Genomic DNA, 23,882 nt, shown 5'->3' with positions numbered 1-23,882 from the left:
GTGCAAGAACTCTGTAAGAATTGAATTATCACACGAATTGAAATTATCCTCGCTATTTTTCCATTTATATATTTACACGTTAGTCCTTATGAAGAAGGCTAGCTACATTTATAAAAGGTCCAAAATCTCAACAATGTGTTGAAATGTGGCCCTCTTCTGGTACAAACATGCTCATCGGCTCATTCAACCAGTTCAATAGTAAACAGCAATATTCAATTGTAGAATATCTTCAACATATTTATTCACATAACACACATATACAGAAACTGTAGTGTTTCATCAATTACATTGTCTTCTGAAACAGTTCAAAGTCCTTTAGTGCGGCTGATGCCACTTCAGTGCAGAAGGCCTCATCTGGCAGGGAGACAAGCTTGTCCAGACAGATGTAGTTAGGCTTGGCAGGGTCATACTGAGCCTTATCTAGGTATTGCAGGAACAGGTGTCTTTCTTTGATACGAAGGTACTTTGCATTCAGGACCTGTAGAAAGGACAGATAACTTTTCAGACAATAGGTGATAGCAAGTCCAACTGAATCTGTGACATGTATAAAGACAATTCACTGGTATTGTACTATGTCCCATCAGCTCAACAAAATAAAAATGTTTTTAGCCACAACTCAGTCCTTGGCCATGACCCAGCAGGGGTTACCCACCGTGACCCATAAGTGGTTCCTGATCCATCACTTGGTAAATACTACCCCACCCAAGTCACAGACGCAAACTACTTTAAACGCCTATTGACGAGTTTTGTTATGAGCCCGGACGTTTCTTTAGACGTGAACACGCATCGCTTGCGGTATGGTCTTGCTGTGCTAATTGGCTATCTGCGTCTCCAAACACCAGTGTGTAAATGGAAGACGGACGCCAAAAACATGTCGTCACTGAAAAATACTGTTGGATGCAATTGTGTTAAAACAGTGTACAGTAAGTATATTTAGTATTTGTGAAATTATTTTGATGTGATATGAAAGTACAGTGCTTTATGTTTGTAGAACTGTACAGCAATCAAGAATCGATTCATGTTTAGATGGAGTATTTGGCTGTTTCCTCTTCCAGAGCCTAAACGCCTTTAAACAGAACATGAACTATAAGGAGTAAATTATTGGGCTAGGTAAACACTAACATATCCAGATAATGTATTCTCTGCGAGTATCCACTTTCCAAAGATGGATGATTCAGGACTAGTAGTTTACAGCTTACCTGTGGGAACTTTACAATCAGGTCATGGGGTATGTTCATGGTGTTGTGGATGTAGTCAAATATCTGGGTCAGTTTCCTCTTGTTAGCAGTAAGAACCTTGGGGATTACAGTGACAATGTGCTGGAGCTCATTTTCACGAAACCCCATCTCGAGTTTGCATATCTAGGATGAAAAAGACAGATTCTAAGAATTAATCCTATTTTTCTCTCCAAGAATTAAGACATATCACAGTTAACGGTTAATAGCGTTTGTTTGTTGTCATACCTTAAGATTCTCCTTAACCGTCTCCAAGCTCCCACACAAAAGTCTGGGAAGGCGAGCCACAACATCCCGTGTCTGAAAGATACGAATGTATTATCTTCTGCATTATCTTATAGTCTGTAATTTGGGGTGTGAATAATGTTCTATGACAAATTTAGTGGGACATAATGTGACCAATTGCTGTTGTCTTGGGTCAATCCTTACAACTTTTAAATGTAATTGTTTACTCAATTCAGACCTGACCTTTTGAGCACTAAGGCCTAACTGCTGTTGGTAGAATCCAAGGCGGTTGTCCATCCTCTTCACACTGAAGTTCAGCAGGTACGGAGCTCTGGACACCATGGAAGCCACAGACTCAGCGCTGAACTTCTTGGACCTAAGATATGCCACCCTAATATGAAAGAGAGATTATTACCTCATTTTATACTACAGATTATTTGTAAATAATTTAAGAAATGAAATGTATCACCTGTCATAGTCCTATAAGAACTGAAGCTGACAGACAAGATTAAAACAGGTATATCAGTTGGAAACACCAAGTTTCGTCTTTGTCCTTTTTATTTTTTTATTTCACCTTTATTTAACCAGGTAGGCTAGTTGAGAACAAGTTCTCATTTACAACTGCGACCTGGCCAAGATAAAGCATAGCAGTGTGAACAGACAACAACAGAGTTACACATGGAGTAAACAATTAACAAGTCAATAACACAGTAGAAAAAAAAGGCGAGTCTATATACAATGTGTGCAAAAGGCATGAGGAGGTAGGCGAATAATTACAATATTGCAGTCTTTGTCATTAAGATAGTGTGGTGAATATTATCAAATAAGGATTTTCTTGAGTCCAAGTCAAACTAAGATTCTTTATTTCTGAGCTCAGAGGGAACAGAGTTATACAGCTCAGTGTAGACAGTCTGAATTCCGAAGCATTGGGTGATAAGCACATATCTTTATAGTTTCCTGCTCTTGGGAAGGACTTTCAGTTATCCTTTCATCTCTACAAGGACACAGGAGCAAGCTGGTTTGCAACACATAATTATACTCAGAAGAACAGTAGATTATAATAGGACATTTTCACGAGGTTAGTTACATGGACACACAATTTAAAACGTCCATTACAATAGTCAACCCTGTGTGTTGCTGACTGTAGAAAATGCAACCTGCCAATACAACAACCATCCCCTCAACTCTGGTACCTGGCCTGCAGGTTCTCCAGGCTCTCTGTGAGGATGAAGGGGTTGTGGCTGATCAGATAACCCAGGCGAGAATCCTCCACTCCCAGCTGCTTCAGGAAGACCAGTCGTGGGGTCACGTCTGTCTGGAAGTCTAGCCTCAGCAACATGGAACCCACGTTAGGCCTCCGCTCCAGTTTCCATAGCTGAACACCTGAAGAAGGAACCGAAGGGTTAACACCAGGGTCACATTCATTAGTGCACAGCGTATCAAAATGCTCTGCAGCGGAAATAAAAAGCAAGTGTTTATTTTTGGGCTCTGGTAATCCCTCCCCATTTACTTCAGTTTGGTGCCTAGTGAGTACGATCCAGAGACATAGATATACATGACATCTATTGCTCTTGTACATTAGACAGTGAGGGAGTAATGGCTAATCAGATACAAACCCTAAATGGACCCAACGTACCTAGCTGTACAAGCTTTCCAAGCGTCTCTGACTCGTTGACATAGTCTTTCAGGGAGATGGAGACAGGAGGCAGGGCAGCTGGGATGTCCATATGAACTGCTTCCTCATGACTGATCTCCTCTAATGCAGAGTGGCCTGGGGCATCATCCAAATCTGGAGAGGACAAAAATATTAGGTAGAAATGACCACTGTTTTTATTTTACCTTTATTTAACTGTGTGTGTGTGTATGTACACACAGGGGTGGCATTAGTACCAAAAGCTGTCTGCCACTCCTTCAGAAGCATCCCTCCATCTATGGGTTGATGGGAGACAGGATTCTGATATGACACCATAGCAGTCCCAGGTAACTCATCAGTATTCCTGTGTTTCGTTTGAGATGGTTGGACCTTAGCATGAGATTCACAGTAACTCCGCACTCCTAGATTCCACCTCTGTCGCGTCTGAGATGGATTCGGACTTCTCTGGAGCACAGAGGGCAAGACTGGAACAATGAAAGAATTCCAGAGGGCTGCAGGCCAATGCTGGGCATCTGTGGAATACTGAAGGCTGGTGATACCAACACTCCTTGACCTCAGTAAACTGGTGCATCTCTGACAATGCTGGATACAGGTTAAAGCCATGTAGATATCTGTGATAAAAACACAGGACATTGTGACATGAGAAGGGGGTCTGTACGTTGAACGTAACTGGAACACACCATCAAGCAAGTACGTTAGCCAATGCTATGAATTTTTAATTGAGCTTGAATGATAGGGATTGGTGGGGATTGGTGTTGTTGAGTAAAGAAGCAACCAATAGATTATAAACAATGAATAAGGGGCTAGCCAGAAGATCTGACCCACTTGCTTTCAACTGCACTACGGACGGACAGCCTACCCTGTGTATATTAAGACACCGCAGAGCCAGCGCTAGACATGGCTCAGTAAACATAACTCAATCCAGGGATTTTTAAAAACTTTTAACATTTATTTCACCTTTATTTAACCAGGTAGGCTAGTTGAGAACAAGTTCTCATTTGTAACTGCGACCTGGCCAAGATAAAGCATAGCAGTTAGAAATGAGTTCTAATCCGAATTATTGTTACACTGAGAATATGGAACGACAACTAAAGGGGAACTGACAGCGTTTTAGCAACATGGAATCTTGTTAAAATCTGTTCATATAAACCCCCATGAAGAATATGACACCTTTATTAAACATTTTCTGAAAAAGCGAGCACTTAGATATGGTCATTTAGATATGGTCATTTTCATAAATTCATTGAATTTGAGAATGACCTATAAGGCATTTGTGAAAATTCGATTGCAATATAGAATGGGAAAGCGGCTGTGCGTTTGGACAATTAATAGACTGCAGTAAATAAACATCTGTCTTGTCCAGAACCAGAATCTACGCAGACTGGTGTGCCATAGCCAATCAGAGCTATAGTAGGCCTATATGCAAATAAGCCATTTTCCACACTGCCATCATTCACTTTTGTATGGACCTTGCTTTATGCACGGGGGCATTGTCAAGCTGAAACAGGAAAGGGCCTTCCCCAAACTGTTGACACAAAGTTGGAAGCACAGAATAGTCTAGAATGTCATTGTATAATGTAGCGTTAAGATTTCCCATCACTGGAACTAAGGTGCCTAGCCCGAACCATAAAAGCAGACCCACAACATTATTCTTACTCCACCAAACTTTACAGCTGGCACTATGCAGTCGGGGAGGTAGAGTTCTCCTGGCATCCGCCAAACCCAGATTTGTTTGTTGGACTGCCAGATGGTGAAGTGTGATTCATCACTCCAGAGATCTTAGGCTTATGTGCAGATGCTCGGCCACGGACACCCAGTTCATGAAGCTCCCGACTAACAGTTTTTGTGCTGACGTTGCTTCCAGATGCGTTTGGAACTCGATAGTAAGTGTTGCTACACGCTTCACCACTTGGCGGCCCAGTTTTGTGAGCTTGTGTGGCCTAGCACGCTGCGGCCGAGCTGGTGTCGCTCCTAGACGTTTCCACTTCACAATAACAGCACTTACAGTTGACCGGGGTAGCTCTAGCAGGGCAGACATTTGACCAATTGACTATGTCGGTGCCATGTTGAAAGTCCTTCATTTGACCATTCTACGGCCAATGTTTGGCTATGGAGATTGCATGGCGGTGTGCTCGATTTTATACACCCATCAGCAATGGGTATGGCTGAAATAGCCGAATCCAATCATTTGAAGGGGTCTCCTTGTTCACCCACGACTGCATGGCCAAGCATGACTCCAACATCATAATTACATTTGCTGGCGACACAACAGTGGTAGGTCTGATTACCAACAACGATGAGATGGCCTATAGAGAGGTCAGAGACCTGGCAGTGCGGTTCCAGGACAACAACCTCTCCCTCAACGTGAGTGAGACAAAGGAGCTGATTGTCGACTACATGAAAAGGATGGCCGAACATGCCCCCATTCACGTCGACGGTGTTATAGTGGAACAGTTTGAGAGTTTCAAGTTCCTTGGTGTCATATCACCAACAAATTATTATGGTCCAAACACACCAAGACCATTGTGATGAGGGCACGACAATACCCTTTACCCCTCAGGAGACTGAAAAGATTTGGCATTGATCCCCAGGTCCTTAAAAAGTTCTGCACAATTGAGACTATCCTGCCCGGTTGCATCACTGCCTGGTATGGCAACTGCTCGACATCCGACCGTAAGGCGCTACAGAGCAGAGGTCGACAGATGCCGATACCGATTAAATCGACCGATTTTTATTTGTAATAATGACAATTACAACAATACTGAATGAACACTTATTTTAACTTAATATAATACATCAATAAAAATCGATTTAGCCTCAAATAAATAATGAAACATGTTCAATTTGGTTTAAATAATGCAAAAACAAAGTGTTGGAGAAGAAAGTAAGTGTGTGTGCCATGTAAAAAGCTAACGTTTAAGTTCCTTGCTCAGAACATGTGAAAGCTGGTGGTTCCTTTTAACAAGAGACTTCAATATTCCAAGGTAAGAGGTTTTAGGTTATAGTTAATATAGTATTTATAGGACTATTTCTCTCTATACCATTTGTATTCCATATATTTTTGACTATTGGATGTTCATATAGGCACTTTAGTATTGCCAGTGTAACAGTATAGCTTCCGTCCCTCTCGTCGCTCCTACCTGGGCTTGAAAGAGGAACACATCGACAACAGCCACCCTTGAAGCAGCATTACCCATGCAGAGCAAGGGGAACAACCACTCCAAGTCTCAGAGCGAATACCGTTTGAAACGCTATTAGCGCGCACCCCACTAACTAGCTAGCCATTTCACATCGGTTACACCAGCCTAATCTCGGGAGTTGATAGGCTTGAAGTCATAAACAGCGCAATGTTTGAAGCACAACGAAGAGCTGCTGGCAAAACGCACAGCAAAAGTGCTGTTTGAATGAATGCTGCCTACCATCGCTCAGTCAGACTGCTCTATCAAATATCAAATCATAGACTTAATTATAACATAATAACACACAGAAATACAAGCCTTAGGTCATTAATATGGTCGAATCCGGAAACTATCATCTCGAAAACAAAACATTTATTATTATCGCATATACCCTGACTCTGTGTGCAATGAACGCAAGAGAAGTGACAGAATTTCACCTGGTTAATATTGCCTGCTAACCTGAATTTCTGCTAAATATGCAGGTTTAAAATATATATACACTTCTGTGTATTGATTTTAAGAAAGGCTTTGATGTTTATGGTTAGGTACACGTTGGAGCAACGGCAGTCCTTTTTCCGCGAATGCACACCGTATCGATTATATGCAACGCAGGACACGCTAGATAAACTAGTAATATCATCAACCATGAGTAGTTAACTAGTGATTATGATTGTTTTTTATAAGATAAGTTTAATGCTAGCTAGCAACTTACCTTGGCTTCTTACGGCATTCGCGTAACAGGCAGGCTCCTCGTGGAGTGCAATGAGAGGCAGGTGGTTAGAGTGTTGGACTAGTTAACTGTAAGGTTGCAAGATTGAATCCCCGAGCTGACAAGGTAAAAATCTGTCGTTCTGCCCCTGAACAAGGCAGTTAACCCACCGTCCTAGGCCGTCATTGAAAATAAGAAAGTGTTCTTAACTAACGTGCCTAGTTAAATAAAAGGTGTAAAAAAATATATAATTTGAAAATAATAATAAAATTTAAAAAAAAAAATCTGCCAAATCAACATCCAAAATGACCGATATCCGATTGTTATGAAAACTTGAAATCTGCCCTAATTAAATCGGCCATTCCGATTAATCGGTCGACCTCTACGACAGAGGGTAGTGCGTACAGCTCAATACATCACTGGGGCCAAGCTTCCTACCATCCAGGACCTATATACTAGGTGATGTCAGAGGAAGGCCCAAAAAAACATCAGACTCCAGTTACCCAAATCATAGACTGTTCTCTCTGCTACCACACGGCAAGTGGTACCGTAGCGCCACGTCTAGGTTTAAAGGCTCCTTAACTGCTTCTACCCGCAAGCCATAAGACTGCTGAACAATTAATCTGCTGCTACTCACTGTTTATTATCTATGCAGTCACTTTACCCCTCCCTGCATCTACAAATTACCTCGACTAACCTGTACCCCCACACATTGACTCGGTACCCCCCATTTATAGTATATAGCCTTGTTATTGTGTTACTTTTTTCAGTTTATTTAGTAAATATTTTCTTAACTTTATTTATTGAACTGCATTGTTGGTTAAGGGCTCGTAAGTAAGCATTTCACAGAAAGGTACACAACTGTTGTATTCAGCAAATAAAATTGTGTTTGATCCATCTATTCTGCCAACAATGCCTTACTGTACAATATGGAATTTTTAGGCAAATATAACTTGTTTAAAAAAAACCTTGTAAAGAGTTGGTTTTGAAGCATAAACTGGGAATTTCATATTTTATTATTGATATGATTGTTTCATTTCTGTAGTTAAAACGCTGTCAGTTCCACTTTAAGTAAACAGCCATTTTAGTCTTCATTCTAGCTATCAGTAGCAACAGCATCCATTATGGGATGGTATGTGGTGTTTAACAACAAAGGAGCTGATTGACTGACACTGCCATTCCAAAATGGCTGCTGTGGTTTGTGCTACCTAGCACGAGGATGAAAATGACCGTTTTCTTTCAAAACTAGCAGTTGTTCAATCTTCTCAGTGTAACAGTTGGGATAATCCGGAATATAACGCATTTCTCATCCCTGGATTGAGGTATGTTTTCTGAGCCATATCTCGCGCTGGTTCCGCAGTCTTAATATACAGATCAATGTTGTCAGACCCTAGTGCAGCCGTAAGCAAGCCGTTCGGATCTGCTGGCTAAAAGAGGGCATGTCTCATTGAAGCAGCAATGGCTAGCTAGATTGCGTAGAACAATCATACGGGGTAGCCAGCCAGCGTATAGAAAGTGGTTTTTGCTAGTACAAAATAGATGACATCATGCAATCACTTACACAAATATGGGTTAAAACATGAATATGTCCCCTGAACAGGCGTAAAAACATCAAGATAGCGCCAATGTCAATCTACTCACGTGTGCACTCTAACCGAAGGATTACGGAAGTGTCACAGCCAAATAGGAATGCAACGAGGCAGCTCAAACAACCTACGAGGGACCGATAAAAACTCCGTCTTTCATCGGGAATTTCTAATGTTACAAATAATAAAATATAAAACTCTTTCCGAAGAAAAATCGCATTGAATAAATTGGGAGTGCTGGTATTGGAATGTGCATTCCCACTACACCCCTATATTTTTTGCTGAGTTGGTTGCGCCGTTGTCTGGTTTGCTCAGTACTCTCTCTGCCCCTTGTCATTCCCAGTACTCATCCATGTACTTATAGGCAGACGAACCTGTCTGGAAGTGCTGACATATACTAAAAATATAAAAAACTCCTTAGCCCTCGCCATGGCACCTGTTTTGGGGTCCCGGACATTAAGCAAGGATGATGTGAATTACATGTTACACTTTCAGATGATTAACGAGCAACAGGTGGAGGACATCAGCATCGACGTTTTCTACAAGGCTCACTCTCTTGACGTTCACTGTGGCTAGTTTGATTTACTTCGTATTTTCCAGGTAACCCAATGACAGTTGAGAGTAGACGGCTCATTGGACCAGCAAGTAGACCTAGTGGTTGTGATAACATGGCCTATTAATCTAACCCAAGTGTAAACTCAATTGTATAACTGAACTACGTACATTTAGACATTTTAATGTTCCTTATTGTTATAAATACAAAAATCAAGTAAACTTTTTTTTTTGTCACATTTTCCGTTTACTGTGTCATCGTAAACCTCACTTTATCCTCTGAGAATAATGTACATATTGCAAATCTCAGCCAATGCTTTTTTAAATGTTAAACCCTGCTCTCTCTGCCAGGGAGGATACAGATGCTGACAACAACCTTAGAGTGGGTCTCCTGTTGGTTGTCTCCTTCTTCCTCATCATCAGTGTCCTGGCCTTCCCCAATGGTACTCACTCAGTCATTGCCATGTACTTGACAATAGCTCAGCCCAGCACCTGGTAGAAAACGTGTGCTTGCATGGGGTGAGTGGGAGGAATGTTGTTCTAGTGTAGATCATTGGTCACATAATAGTTGTTCAGGTCTTGAGTTCTTCCAAGATTCTAAACTAGTCTTCAGCATGGCCTTTTGCAGCTTAACATAGTTTTGATTGTACGAGTGAATGGGATACCCACTGTTTGCAGTATATGCTACGTTAACTTTGGAAGTGCAGTGTATGAGGGTTTTGGTAGAGCCACTCTTATAATGGTAGATACATGTATGAGTGTGTAAAGGCAGTATTTAATTTAAAACCACTTCAGGTCCATTCACCCGACCACATCCTGCAATTTGGCGCATGGTATTTGGTGAGTAGGCCTACTGCACAGTATATGTCATCATCAGGGGAACTCCTTTATGGAACCATGTTCATGGAAGTCAGCTCTGATTGGTTCCTTCCTGTTGTTGTCAGGCATGAGTGTTCTGTACTTCCTGTTCCTGGTCATCCTCCACTTCCTGAACTGGGGTCAGGTGAATAGACTCATGTACTGGGTGGACCCCAACCTACGCTATGCTAACCGTGAGGCAGATATCATGGTGAGTGATTTTTATCTCAATATGTTACTGTATTCATTCACCGCATGCCGGACACCATATTCGGTGGGTGTAGTTGCCCCTAGACGCTTATCTTGGGTCAGTTCAGCATTTTTCCAACTAATGTGTCAGGTTATGATCGGGGGAGGGGCAGCTGTTCCTAGATCTGTACTTTGGGGAAACTTAACGCTGGAGCTTGTATTCAAGATGATCAATGACCCCCTCCATTACCTCTAGCATTTATCCTATTACCTCTAGCATTTATCCTATTACATCCATCCTTTAGTTTAAATCCATGCCATGTTTTCACAATGAAAAGGTAGGCTAAATTCTGATGAAGTGAACCTGGTTTAGGTTTGGAAAGCTCTCCAATCTGGAGGGTAATGTAATCCAATGACATTTGCAGGAGACCGAGGCGCAACTTTGGTTTTAGAAGTGGGACACACACACATATGTATGCATGTGTGTACACACACACACTATTGTTCAAAAGTTTGGGGTCATTTGAAATGTCCTTGTTTTTGAAAGAAAAGCAACATTTTTATCCATTAAAATAATATCAAATTGATCAGAAATACAGTGTAGACATTGTTAATGTTGTATATGACTTGTAGCTGGAAACGGCTGATTTGTTATGGAATATCTATATAGGCGTACAGAGGCCCATTATCAGCAACCATCTCTCCTGTGTTCCAATGGCACATTGTGTTAGTTAATCCAAGTTTATAATTTTAAAAGGCTAATTGATCATTAGAAAACACTTTTGCAATTATGTTAGCACAGCTGAAAACTGTTGTTCTGATTTAAAGAAGCAATCAAACTGGCCTTCTTTAGACTAGTTGAGTATCTGAAGAAAAAAACCATTTGTAGGTTCAATTACAGGCTCCAAATGTCCAGAAACAAAGAACTTTCTAATGCAACTCATCAGTCTATTCTTGTTCTGAGAAATGAAGGCTATTTCATGCAAGAAATTGCCAAGAAACTGAAGATCTCGTACAACGCTGTGTACTACTCCCTTCACAGAACAGCGCAAACTGGCCCTAACCAAAATAGAAAGGAGTGGGAGGCCCCGGTGCACAACTGAGTACGAGGACAAGCACATTTGCTTCGCGTTTGAGAAAACAGACGCCTCACAAGTCCTCAAGTGGCAGCTTCATTAAATAATACCTGCAAAACACCAGTCTCAACGTCAACAGTGAAGAGGCGACTCTGGGATGCTGGGCTTCTATCCAGAGTTGCAAAGAAAAAGCCATATCTCAAACGTGCCAATAAAAATAAAAGATAAAGATGGGCAAAAGAACAGACAATGGACAGATGAAGACTGGAAAAAACGTGTTATGGACAGACGAATCATAGGTTTTAGATGTTTGGATCACAAAGAAGAACATTCGTGAGATGCAGAAAAAATAAAAAGATACTGGAGGAGTGATGATGCCATCTGTCAAGCATGGTGGAGGCAATGTGATGGTCTGGGGGTGCTTGGTGGTGGTAAAGTGGGAGATTTGCACAGGGTAAAAGGGATCTTGAAGCAAGGCTATCACTCCGTTTTGCAACGCCATGCATACCCTGTGGACGGCTCCTAATTGGGGCCAATTTCCTCCTACAACAGGACAATGACCCAAAGCACTGCTCCAAACTATGCAAGAACTGGGAGTGGCCAGCACAGTCACCGGTTGTCATGCCTATTGAGCTGTTGTGGGAGCAGCTTGACTGTATGGTACTTAAGAAGTGACCATAAAGCCAATCCAACTTGTGTGAGATGTTTCAGGAACCATGGGGTGAAATCTCTTCAGATTACCTCTACAAATTGACAACGAGAATGCCAAAGGTCTGCAAGTCTGTAATTGCTGCAAATGGAGGATTCTTTGACGAAAGCAAAGTTTGAAGGACACAATTGTTATTTCAATTAAAAATCATTATTTATAACCTTGTCAACATCTTGACTATATTTCCTATTCATTTTGCAACTCATTTCATGTTTCATGGAAAACAAGGACATTTCTAAGTGACCCCAAACTTTTGAACGATAGTGTGTGTGTGTATGTCACTTAGAAATGTCCTTGTTTACATAATATATATATATAGTGTGTGTGTGTGTGTGTGTGGTACCTTTCATTAAATAAAAAAATACATTTGAGATTCTTGAAAGGAGCCACCTTTTGCCTTGAGGACAGCTTTGCACACTCTTGGCATTCTCTCCACCAGCTTCATGGGGTAGTCACCTGACATGGATTTCAATTAACATGTGTGCCTTAAGTTAATTTCACCATTTGTGAATTGATCGCCCCCCATCTAGCTTGTTCTTTTAGGTGACCTAAACTGGGATATGCTTAACACCCCGGCAGTCCTACAATCTAAGCTAGATGCCCTCAATCTCACACAAATCATCAAGGAAACCACCAGGTACAACCCTAACTCTGTAAACAAGGGCACCCTCATAGACGTCATCCTGACCAACTGGCCCTCCAAATACACCTCCGCTGTCTTCAACCAGGATCTCAGCGATCACTGCCTCATTGCCTGTATCCGCTACGGAGCCGCATTCAAACGACCACCCCTCATCACTGTCAAACGCTCCCTAAAACACTTCTGTGAGCAGGCCTTTCTAATCGACCTGGCCCGGGTATCCTGGAAGGACATTGACCTCATCCCGTCAGTTGAGGATGCCTGGTCATTCTTTAAAAGTAACTTCCTCACCATTTTAGATAAGCATGCTCCGTTCAAAAAATGCAGAACTAAGAACAGATACAGCCCTTGGTTCACTCAAGACCTGACTGCCCTCGACCAGCACAAAAACATCCTGTAGCGGACTGCAATAGCATCGAATAGACCCCGCGATATGCAACTGTTCAGGGAAGTCAGGAACCAATACACGCAGTCAGTCAGGAAAGCTAAGGCCAGCATCTTCAGGCAGAAGTTTGCATCCTGTAGCTCCAACTCCAAAAAGTTCTGGGATACTGTGAAGTCCATGGAGAACAAGAGCACCTCCTCCCAGCTGCCCACTGCACTGAGGCTAGGTAACACGGTCACCACCGATAAATCCATGATTATCGAAAACTTCAACAAGCATTTCTCAACGGCTGGCCATGCCTTCCGCCTGGCTACTCCAACCTCGGCCAACAGCTCCGCCCCCCCCCCCCCGCAGATCCTCGCCCAAGCCCTTCCAGGTTCTCCTTTACCCAAATCCAGATAGCAGATGTTCTGAAAGAGCTGCAAAACCTGGACCTGTACAAATCAGCTGGGCTTGACAATCTGGACCCTCTATTTCTGAAACTATCCGCCGCCATTGTCGCAACCCCTATTACCAGCCTGTTCAACCTCTCTTTCATATCGTCTGAGATCCCCAAGGATTGGAAAGCTGCCGCAGTCATCCCCCTCTTCAAAGGGGGAGACACCCTGGACCCAAACTGTTACAGACCTATATCCATCCTGCCCTGCCTATCTAAGGTCTTCGAAAGCCAAGTCAACAAACAGGTCACTGACCATCTCGAATCCCACCGTACCTTCTCCGCTGTGCAATCTGGTTTCCGAGCCGGTCACGGGTGCACCTCAGCCACACTCAAGGTACTAAACGATATCATAACGGCAATCGATAAAAGACAGTACTGTGCAGCCGTCTTCATCGACGTTGCCAAGGCTTTCGACTCTGTCAATCACCATATCCTTATTGGCAGACTCAGTAGCCTCGGTTTTTCGGATGACTGCCTTGCCTGGTTCACCAATTACTTTGCAGACAGAGTTCAGTGTGTCAAATCGGAGGGCATGCTGTCGGTCCTCTGTCAGTCTCTATGGGGGTGCCACAGGGTTCAATTCTCGGGCCGACTCTTTTCTCTGTATATATCAATGATGTTGCTCTTGCTGCGGGCGATTCCCTGATCCACCTCTACGCAGACGACACCATTCTATATACTTCCGGCCCGTCCTTGGACACTGTGCTATCTAACCTCCAAACGAGCTTCAATGCCATACAACACTCCTTCCGTGGCCTCCAACTGCTCTTAAACGCTAGTAAAACCAAATGCATGCTTTTCAACCGTTCGCTGCCTGCACCCGCACGCCTGACGAGTATCACCACCCTGGATGGTTCCGACCTTGAATACGTGGACATCTATAAGTACCTAGGTGTCTGGCTAGACTGTAAACTCTCCTTCCAGACTCATATCAAACATCTCCAATCGAAAATCAAATCAAGAGTCGGCTTTATTCCGCAACAAAGCCTCCTTCACTCACGCCGCCAAACTTACCCTAGTAAAACTGACTATCCTACCGATCCTCGACTTCGGCGATGTCATCTACAAAATTGCTTCCAACACTCTACTCAGCAAACTGGATGCAGTTTATCACAGTGCCATCCGTTTTGTCACTAAAGCACCTTACACCACCCACCACTGCGACTTGTATGCTCTAGTCGGCTGGCCCTCGCTACATATTCGTCGCCAGACCCACTGGCTCCAGGTCATCTACAAGTCCATGCTAGGTAAAGCTCCGCCTTATCTCAGTTCACTGGTCACGATGGCAACACCCATCCGTAACACGCGCTCCAGCAGGTGTATCTCACTGATCATCCCTAAAGCCAACACCTCATTCGGCCGCCTTTCGTTCCAGTACTATGCTGCCTGTGACTGGAACGAATTGCAAAAATCCCTGAAGTTGGAGACTTTTATCTCCCTCACCAACTTCAAACATGTGCTATCTGAGCAGCTAACCGATCGCTGCAGCTGTACATAGTCTACTGGTAAATAGCCCACCCATTTTCACCTACCTCATCCCCACACTGTTTTTATTTATTTACTTTTCTGCTCTTTTGCACACCAATATCTCTACCTGTACATGACCATCTGATCATTTATCACTCCAGTGTTAATCTGCAAAATTGTAATTATTCGCCTACCTCCTCATGCCTTTTGCACACAATGTATATAGACTCCCCTTTTTTTCTACTGTGTTATTGACTTGTTAATTGTTTACTCCATGTGTAACTCTGTGTTGTTGTCTGTTCACACTGCTATGCTTTATCTTGGCCAGGTCGCAGTTGCAAATGAGAACTTGTTCTCAACTAGCCTACCTGGTTAAATAAAGGTGAAAAAAAAGATGTTCTTTCCTTTTTAATGCGTTTGAGCCAATCAGTTGTGTTGTAACACGGTAGGGGTGGTATACAGAAGATAGCCCTATGTGGTAAAAGACCAAGTCCATATTATTGCAAGAACCGCTCAAATAAGCAGAGAAACTACAGTCTGTTACTTTAAGACATGAAGGTCAGTCAATGTGGAACATTTCAAGAAAGTTGAACGTTTCTTCAAGTGCAGTAAAAAAAGCATCAAGTGTCATGATGAAACTGGCCCTCATGAGGACTGCCACAGGAAAGGTAAACCAGGAGTTACATTTGCTGCAGAGGATAAGTTCATTAGAGTTACCAGCCTCAGAAATTGCAGCCCAAATAAATGCTTCAGAGTAAGACACATCTGAACATCAACTGAATCAGTCCTTCATGGCGAATTGCTACAAAGAAGCCCCTACTAAAAGACACCAATAAGAAGAAGAGACTTGATTGGGCCAAGAAACACAAGCAATGGACATTGGACCGGCGGAAATCTGTCCTTTGGTCTGATGAGTCTAAATGTACGATTTTTGGTTCCAACCGCCGTGTCTTTGTGATACGCAGAGCAGATGAATGGATGATCTCTGCATGTGTTGTTTCCACCGTGAAGCATGGAGGAGGTGGTGTCATTGTATGGGGGTTCTTTGCTGGTGACATTGTCAGTGATTTATTTAGAATTCAAGGCACACTTAATGGTGCACACTTAATGATGCACCATTCCATCTGGTTTGCGCTTAGTGGGACTAACATGTTTTTCAACGGGACAATGACCCAAACACACCTCCAGGCTGTGTAAGGGCTATTTGACCAAGAAGGAGAGTGATGGTGCTGCGTCAGATGACCTGGCCTCTACAATCACCCGACCTCAACCCAATTGAGATGGTTTGGCATGAGTTGGACTGCAGAGTGAAGAAAAAGCAGCCAACAAATGCTCGGCATATAAGTGGGAACTATTTATAGACTGTGGGAAAAGTATTCCAGGTGAAACTGGTTGAGAGAATGCCAAGAGTGTGCAAAGCTGTCAAGGCAAAGGATTGCTACTTTGAAGAATCTAAAATGTATTTGTTTAACACTTTTTTTTTGGATTACTACATGATTCCATGTGTGTTTTCATAGTTTTGTTGTCTTCATTATTATTATTCTACAATGTAGAATATAGTAAAAATAAAGAAAAACCCTTGAATGAGTAGGTGTCCAAACTTTTGACTTGTACTCTATAAAGAAAAAAAAATGTCCTGTCGCTGTCAACTGCGTTTATTTTCAGCAAACTTAACATGTGTAAATATTGGTATGAACATAACAAGATTCAACAACTGAGACATAAACTGAACAAGTTCCACAGACGTGACTAACAGAAATTGAATAATGTGGCCCTCAACAAAGGAGGGGTCAAAAGTAAGAGTCAGTATCTGGTGTGGCCACCAGCTGCATTAAGTACTGCAGTGCATCTCCTCCTCATGGACTGCACCAGATTTGCCCTTTCTTGCAGTTGACAGCGAGAGACTTTTAATTTTCTTTTTTAATTTTTAATTTTATAGAGTTCAAGTCAAAAGTTTGGACACCTACTCATCAGTCGTTCTGCCCATGAGCAAGGCTGTTATAACCCACTGTTCTCTGGGCGTCGAAAAATCAACATCCAAGTTATGGCAGCTTTCTGCACCTCTGATTCAGAGGGGTTAAATGCAGAAGACACATTTCAGTTCAATGTATTCCGTTGTACAACTGACTAGGTATACCCCTTTCCTTTCCCACCACTGTATTATGTCTTCCCTTCCTTTTCTGTGTTCATGTCTTACCTGGCCTTTCTCCTCCTGCAGGAATATGCAGTGAACTGCCACGTGATAACCTGGGAGCGGATCCTGAGCCACTTTGACATCTTTGTGTTTGGGAATTTTGCGGGCTGGGCCATGAAGGCCCTGCTCATCCGCAGCTACGGCGTCTGCTGGACCATCAGCATCACCAGGGAGCTCACTGAGGTAAATAAAAGTGCATCCCAAATGGCACCCTATTCCCTATACAGTGCACACATTTTGACCAGAGCCATATGAACCCTCAAAAGTGGTGCACTATAAAGGGAATATGGTGCCTTTTAGGACACACATGTCTTTGTGAAGTCCTGCTCAATTTCTAACAACAGATCACATTTCGGTTTCAGTCCATATGTTGCTTCTGATTTATTCTATTGGATGTGCTCATTTAAGTCAAATGTCAGCTCCTCATTCACCTCGCTCTCTTTCTGTCTCGCTCTCTCAGCTGTTCTTCATGCACATGCTCCCTAACTTTTCTGAGTGCTGGTGGGACCAGGTGATCCTGGACTTCCTGCTTTGTAATGGAGGGGGCATCTGGCTGGGCATGACTGTGTGTCAATTCCTAGAGATGCACACCTACCAATTGGCCAGCATCAAGTGAGTTATCCTTCTATTGGATTCCTCCCTTTTCCTGTAGTCTCATGACAGATGGCACAATACAGTTAAACTACATTATTCTATTGAATTTCTGCCTGCTTTGATTAATTGCATGTGTGCTTTCTCATTTACACTGAGTGTACAAAACATTAGGAACACCTTAATATTGAGTTGCCCTAACCCTTTTAACCCGCAGAACAGCCTCAATTAGTCAGGGCATGGACTCTACTAGGTGTTGAAGCGTTCCAAAGGGATGCTAGCCAATGTGGACTCCGATGCTTCCCACAGGTGTCAAGTTGGCTGGATGTTGTTTGGGTGGTGGACCATTCATGATACACACAGGAAACTGTTGTGGTGGTTAATTTCTATACTATCAAATGAGGAGAGACAAACTTATCACACAAGTCAGAGTTATACTTCAACTAAATCTGTATTCACTTATTAATAAGGAAGCAGGTCAATACAACACACACATATAAAGTGAATTGATTGAGTGCTCTATGATGGCTGGTCGATGAATCCCCTTCAGATGATTCATTCAGAGCCCCGAGACAAAAGTGCAAAGGTATTTTATAGCTAAAATAAACCCCCTTCAGTCTACATGATGAACAACAGATGTATGGAATGGGTCACAAGGTTAAGATTTGTATGAAAGATACTTATAATTCACAGCAGACAGTATCTGAGGATAAAAACAGTTATCTTTGTGTAGAGACCTAGGTCTGGCCCTGGGGTCATCTCTCCCTGGTACCCTATAGAACAGAAACATTAACTCATGCTCTGGAATGCGGTATCCGAAAGACATTGTAAATCTCCTGTCAGTGTTATCTCCGAGGCCCACTTTCAGTTCACACAGACACAATAGTTATAAGAACCCTCTATGCTGTTGAATAAAACAACCATTTGATGGAATAAAAGTATTATAACATAATCTTGTAATTACCACCATACTGTTGAGTGTGAAAAATCCAGCAGCATTGCAGTTCTTGACACACTCAAATCAGTGTGCCTGGTACCTAGTACCATACCCCATTCAAAGGCACTTAAATATTTTGTCTTGCCCATTCACCCTCTGAATGGCACACATACACAATCCATATCTCAAATGTCTCAAGCCTTAAAAATCCTTTAACCTGTTTCCTTCCCTTTGTCTACACTGATTTGAAGTGGATTAAACAAGTGACATCAATAAGGGATCATAGCTTTCACCTGGATTCACCTGGTCAGTCTATATAATGGAACGGCATGCTTTGTACACTCAGCGTATGTAATTCTCTTTTTGCCTGTATCTGTGTGTTTAACCTTATGTGTCTGTGTCTGAACACTCATCAGTGGTACTTCCCAGTGTGTAGGTGTACCTCTGGTTGTATATCTGTGTCTATGATGTGTCTTCAGAGACATCCATACGACCACGGGGAAGCTGAAACTAGTTCTGCTCCAGTTCACCCCAGCCAGCTGGACCTACATACACTGGTTAGACCCCAAGTCCTCCTTCCAGAGGTTGGCTGGGGTCTACCTCTTTATGATCCTCTGGCAGGTGACCTCTGACCTGGAAATGATACATAGTATGTAGTGTCAGGGTTAGAATTCAGAATCCATTTATGTCATTACTCTGTGTATATTCACTGATAAGTAATTTGCGATTGAACACTGCTGTGAAACAAATGGAGTTGAACAATATTTGTATTTGTATTTAAAAAATTATAATAATTTACAACAGTTTATGTTTTCTATGATCTTGTCTTATTATTATGATTATGGGCTAGATGTTATGGTATCTAAGCTGTGAGTTCAGTGATGATTTTAATATACATGTTGCTGGACTACTTTACTTCCTGTCTGTCCTCCTTTCCTCTCAACAGCTGACTGAGTTAACACTTTCTTCCTGATGCACATCTTCGTGTTCCAGGCTTTTCACACACTCAGCTGGTGCCGGATCCTCCTCCTTGGAATCATCACAGCCCCTACTGTACGGTAGGGACCCCTCCAACATGCCACTCCACACGTGCTCTACATTATAGAGGCACAAGGGGGTTTTGACAGACACGTGCAGTCTCTTCTCATATAGATGGATTTGAGTTTAAATAAGTTTTGAACTATTTCTGTAAACCGTTCTGTTTATCGTAATGATTTGACAGTCATTTTTGTCATGGCTGTAGATAAACTGTATCTAATGTTTGTCTTCCTGTTCTTTCAGACAGTATTATGCGTATCTGACAGACACACAGTGCAAAAGAGTGGGAACACAATGTTGGATGTTTGGGTAAGTCTCATCTGGATCCTCTAGTGGCCATTTCTAATGTTGCGACCACGTCATTGACAAACGTCTCAGAAGTGCTGTGAATGGGAAATTAGGTCACGTACAGTTTTATTCAAAAATATTGTAAAGATGCTGACGTCATCTCAGTCCTAAGCTCGTGATTGCCCTGACTAGACGCTGGTAACCACGTGTGACCAGATTGCTCTCTCAATTTTAAATAGAAAACGATGAGGGCCTTATATGCCCCTGGCTTCACCCCTTCAATATTATATGCACAGCAAAAGTCTATGTACCCTCTGCAGTCGAGACTAGAATTAATGAGGAAATGTTTTCTGTGACTGTGCATTTTAACATAGTGCCATTAACAAAAAATATATTTTGCTATAGATAATGCTTGATGTAAAATGCAATTATTGTTAAAGGTGAATGTTTGGTGGTGTGTGTCCATTAACAACGGTCTCTATCTAACCCACAGGGCCATAGCCTTCCTGGAGGCCCTGGCGTGCATCAAGTTTGGTCAGGATGTGTTCTCCAAAACACAAGGCCGGTCTGTGTTCCAGTGGCTTCTGTGTGTGGTAAGAGCCGTGTTTCTCTCGCTCTGTGTGTGTGTGTGCACGAACATGTGTTTACCTTAAAAATGATCCCTTCTCCAATTCTTATATCACAAGTGTCCATAACAATGATGTGATATTTAGGCTGTGTAATACCATTGGTATGCTCTGACATGTGACTGCTATATGGGAGATGAGTGCTCTCATTGTGGTGTCAGTGCTCTCTACCGCTCTCTCTGTAGGCCTTCATCACACTTCTCTGTCTGTATGGGATGGTGCGGTATGAGCCTGAGTTAATGGTAAGCCCCACAGTCAACTGTTGCACAGAAAGACTATGTTGGCCATAAGTCGTTGTCCGGTTTAGTATTTTTAATTGTTATTTTTGCTTCTGACTGACTATCAAGAACCCTCTCCTTTAGAGCGTCTCTGAGCGTGAGGATGGTAACCTAAAAGACTTGTGTGGTTACGTCCCTGATGACATCACAGGTAAGCATCAGAGTCAAGTGGAATGTATTTTTATATACACTGCTCAAAAAAATAAAGGGAACACTTAAACAACACAATGTAACTCCAAGTCAATCACACTTCTGTGAAATCAAACTGTCCACTTAGGAAGCAACACTGATTGACAATAAATTTCACATGCTGTTGTGCAAAGGGAATCGACAACAGGTGGAAATAATAGACAATTAGCAAGACACCCCCAATAAAGGAGTGGTTCTGCAGGTGGGGACCACAGACCACTTCTCAGTTCCTATGCTTCCTGGCTGATGTTTTGGTCACTTTTGAATGCTGCCGGTGCTTTCACTCTAGTGGTAGCATGAGACGGAGTCTACAACCCACACAGGTGGCTCAGGTAGGGCAGCTCATCCAGGATGGCACATCAATGCGAGCTGTGGCAAGAAGGTTTGCTGTGTCTGTCAGCGTAGTGTCCAGAGTATGGAGGCGCTACCTGGAGACAGGCCAGTACATCAGGAGACGTGGAGGAGGCCGTAGGAGGGCAACAACCCAGCAGCAGGACCGCTACCTCCGCCTTTGTGCAAGGAGGAGCACTGCAAAATGACCTCCAGCAAGCCACAAATGTGCACAGGTCTGCTCAAACGGTCAGAAACAGACTCCATGAGGGTGGTATGAGGACCCGATGTCCACAGGTGGAGGTTGTGCTTACAGCCCAACACCGTGCAGGATGATTTTCATTTGCCAGAGAACACCAAGATTGGCAAATTCGCCACTGGCGCCCTGTGCTCTTCACAGATGAAAGCAGGTTCACACTGAGCACATGTGACAGTCTGGAGATGCCGTGGAGAACGTTCTGCTGCCTGCAACATCCTCCAGCATGACCGGTTTGGCTTTGGGTCAGTCATGGTGTGGGGTGGCATTTCTTTGGGGGGCCGCACAGCTCTCCATGTGCTCGCCAGAGATAGTCTGACTGCCATTACGTACCGAGATGAGATCCTCAGAACCCTTGTGAGACCATAAGCTGGTGCGGTTGGCCCTGGGTTCCTCCTAATGCAAGACAATGCTAGACCTCATGTGGCTGGAGTGTGTCAGCAGTTCCTGAAAGAGGAAGGCATTGATGCTATGGACTGGCCCACCCATTCCCCAGACCTGAATCCAATTGAGCACATCTGGGACATCATGTCTCGCTCCATCCACCAACGCCACGTTGCACCACAGACTGTCCAGGAGTTGGCGGATGCTTTAGTCCAGGTCTGGGATGAGATCCCTCAGGAGACTATCCGCCACCTCATCGGGAGCATGCCCAGGCATTGTAGGTAGGTCATACAGGCACGTGGAGGCCACACACACTACTGAGCCTAATTTTGACTTGTTTTAAGGACAATACATCAAAGTTGGATCAGCCTGTAGTGTGGTTTTCCACTTTAATTTTGAGTGTGACTCCAAATCCAGACCTCCATGGGTTGATAAATTTGATATCCATTGATAATTTTTGTGTGATTTTGTTGTCAGCACATACAACTATGTAAAGAACACAGTATTTAAGAAGAATATTTCATTCATTCAGATCTAGGATGTGTTATTTTAGTGTTCCCTTTATTTTTTTGAGCAGTGTATATAAAGCATAATCATATTTGCTGATGTTCATCAAGGAGCCTATTCCCTGTTTGTCCTCTTGTAGGTGAGAGAGACTCTTGGAATAACTCAGCCAGCTCATCTAAACGAAGGAGAGGCTCTGGGAGAACCAAAGCTGTCAATGGACACACTGATAAAAAGCAAAGAGAGCCAATGAAGGGACTACATCCCCACTGCACCCAACAACTCTGTGGGGAGATGGAAGGAGGAGAATTTGGGAGAGGAGGTTCAAGAGGTGGGGATATTACATTGGTTGAATAGGTGGTTGAACAAAGAGAAAGTAAATGAACCATAAACTGAATGGAAAAGGCTGAGCAGAGAGCTTTACTACATTTACCTTTTAAACATTTAGCAGTCACTCTTATCCAGAGCGACTTACTACACTTTGGTGACAACTCCCACTTTACCGTGTGTGTAAGATCAAGAACTGTTCAACAAAAGTTGCATTTACCTTTTGATGAGGAAGCACCAACTTTTGAGTTTAACTTTTAACATAATTTACTGTACACCAAGGGGTACCGAATGCATTTTTTTTTTTAATCATCCCCTCTCTTTTTGTGTTGTTCAAATGATGACTAAGTATTACAGGATGGATTTTATTTAACTAAGAATGAAAAATGTAATAATCTGAAGGTAAAGCCTGAAATGTTGAGATGTCCCGTTTACAACTTCAGTATTCAGTTTGATTCAGAATTTGAGTCAATTATTTTTTTCACTCAATAAGTTAATGTTATACATGTATATTGAAAGTCAGAATTCACATTTTTTCTATGAGGATTTGTAGAAATAATTTCAGGCCTTAAATGTTTAGAATGTCATGGTGACCTATTTTGTTCAGGTGAATGTGTGAAAGCTAATGTGATTAACCTTTGATTTTATACAAGCATTAAGAGTGCATGTGTTTTTATATGAATGATGTGAACCGCACACTGTTGCAAGATAATGTATATGACTATAGCTTTCAAATAAATAATTAAAACATGACACAGTCATTATTTAAAACCTGACAGTCTTTTGTGGTCCTTTGTTTTATGACCAATTTGTACCAGCTGGTGGTAGCAGAGAGTCAGGTAGCAGAGGATCATTTTGATCAGTCTTACTACTGGACTGGAGTGATTAAAAAATAAAATATTTCCATTAATCTCCCATGCATTATGTATTGAATAAATGACACTGATAAAAGAATGCATGCGTGTACACATTATGAGGATCTGAGTCTAGTGCAACTGTTTTAATTGGTTTATTTTTCATTGGGAAATGTACATCAC

The 23,882-nt window shown here is 42.5% G+C and overlaps 1 protein-coding gene and 1 pseudogene across 1 annotated transcript; one reads left to right on the top strand and one right to left on the bottom strand.

Moving 5' to 3' along the window:
* Positions 1–222: 222 nt before the first annotated feature.
* Positions 223–8,652, bottom strand: mterf3 (mitochondrial transcription termination factor 3). Its single transcript, XM_064979789.1, has 8 exons — positions 8,564–8,652; positions 3,351–3,725; positions 3,097–3,249; positions 2,654–2,843; positions 1,704–1,851; positions 1,464–1,535; positions 1,200–1,361; positions 223–478 (listed from the first exon to the last, which is right to left on the bottom strand). The coding sequence occupies exons 2-8, from the start codon at positions 3,715–3,717 to the stop codon at positions 284–286; spliced, it is 1,287 nt and encodes a 428-aa protein (XP_064835861.1). The 5' UTR covers positions 3,718–3,725; positions 8,564–8,652; the 3' UTR covers positions 223–283.
* A 321-nt stretch (positions 8,653–8,973) lies between these two features.
* LOC135549638 (phosphatidylserine synthase 1-like) lies at positions 8,974–23,619 on the top strand (annotated as a pseudogene).
* Positions 23,620–23,882: the final 263 nt, after the last annotated feature.

Source organism: Oncorhynchus masou, chromosome 12, assembly GCF_036934945.1.
Source record: "Oncorhynchus masou masou isolate Uvic2021 chromosome 12, UVic_Omas_1.1, whole genome shotgun sequence".
Lineage (NCBI taxonomy): Eukaryota > Metazoa > Chordata > Actinopteri > Salmoniformes > Salmonidae > Oncorhynchus > Oncorhynchus masou.
Note: the sequence above shows the minus strand (reverse complement) of the source record. Positions and strands in the feature narration are given on the sequence as shown.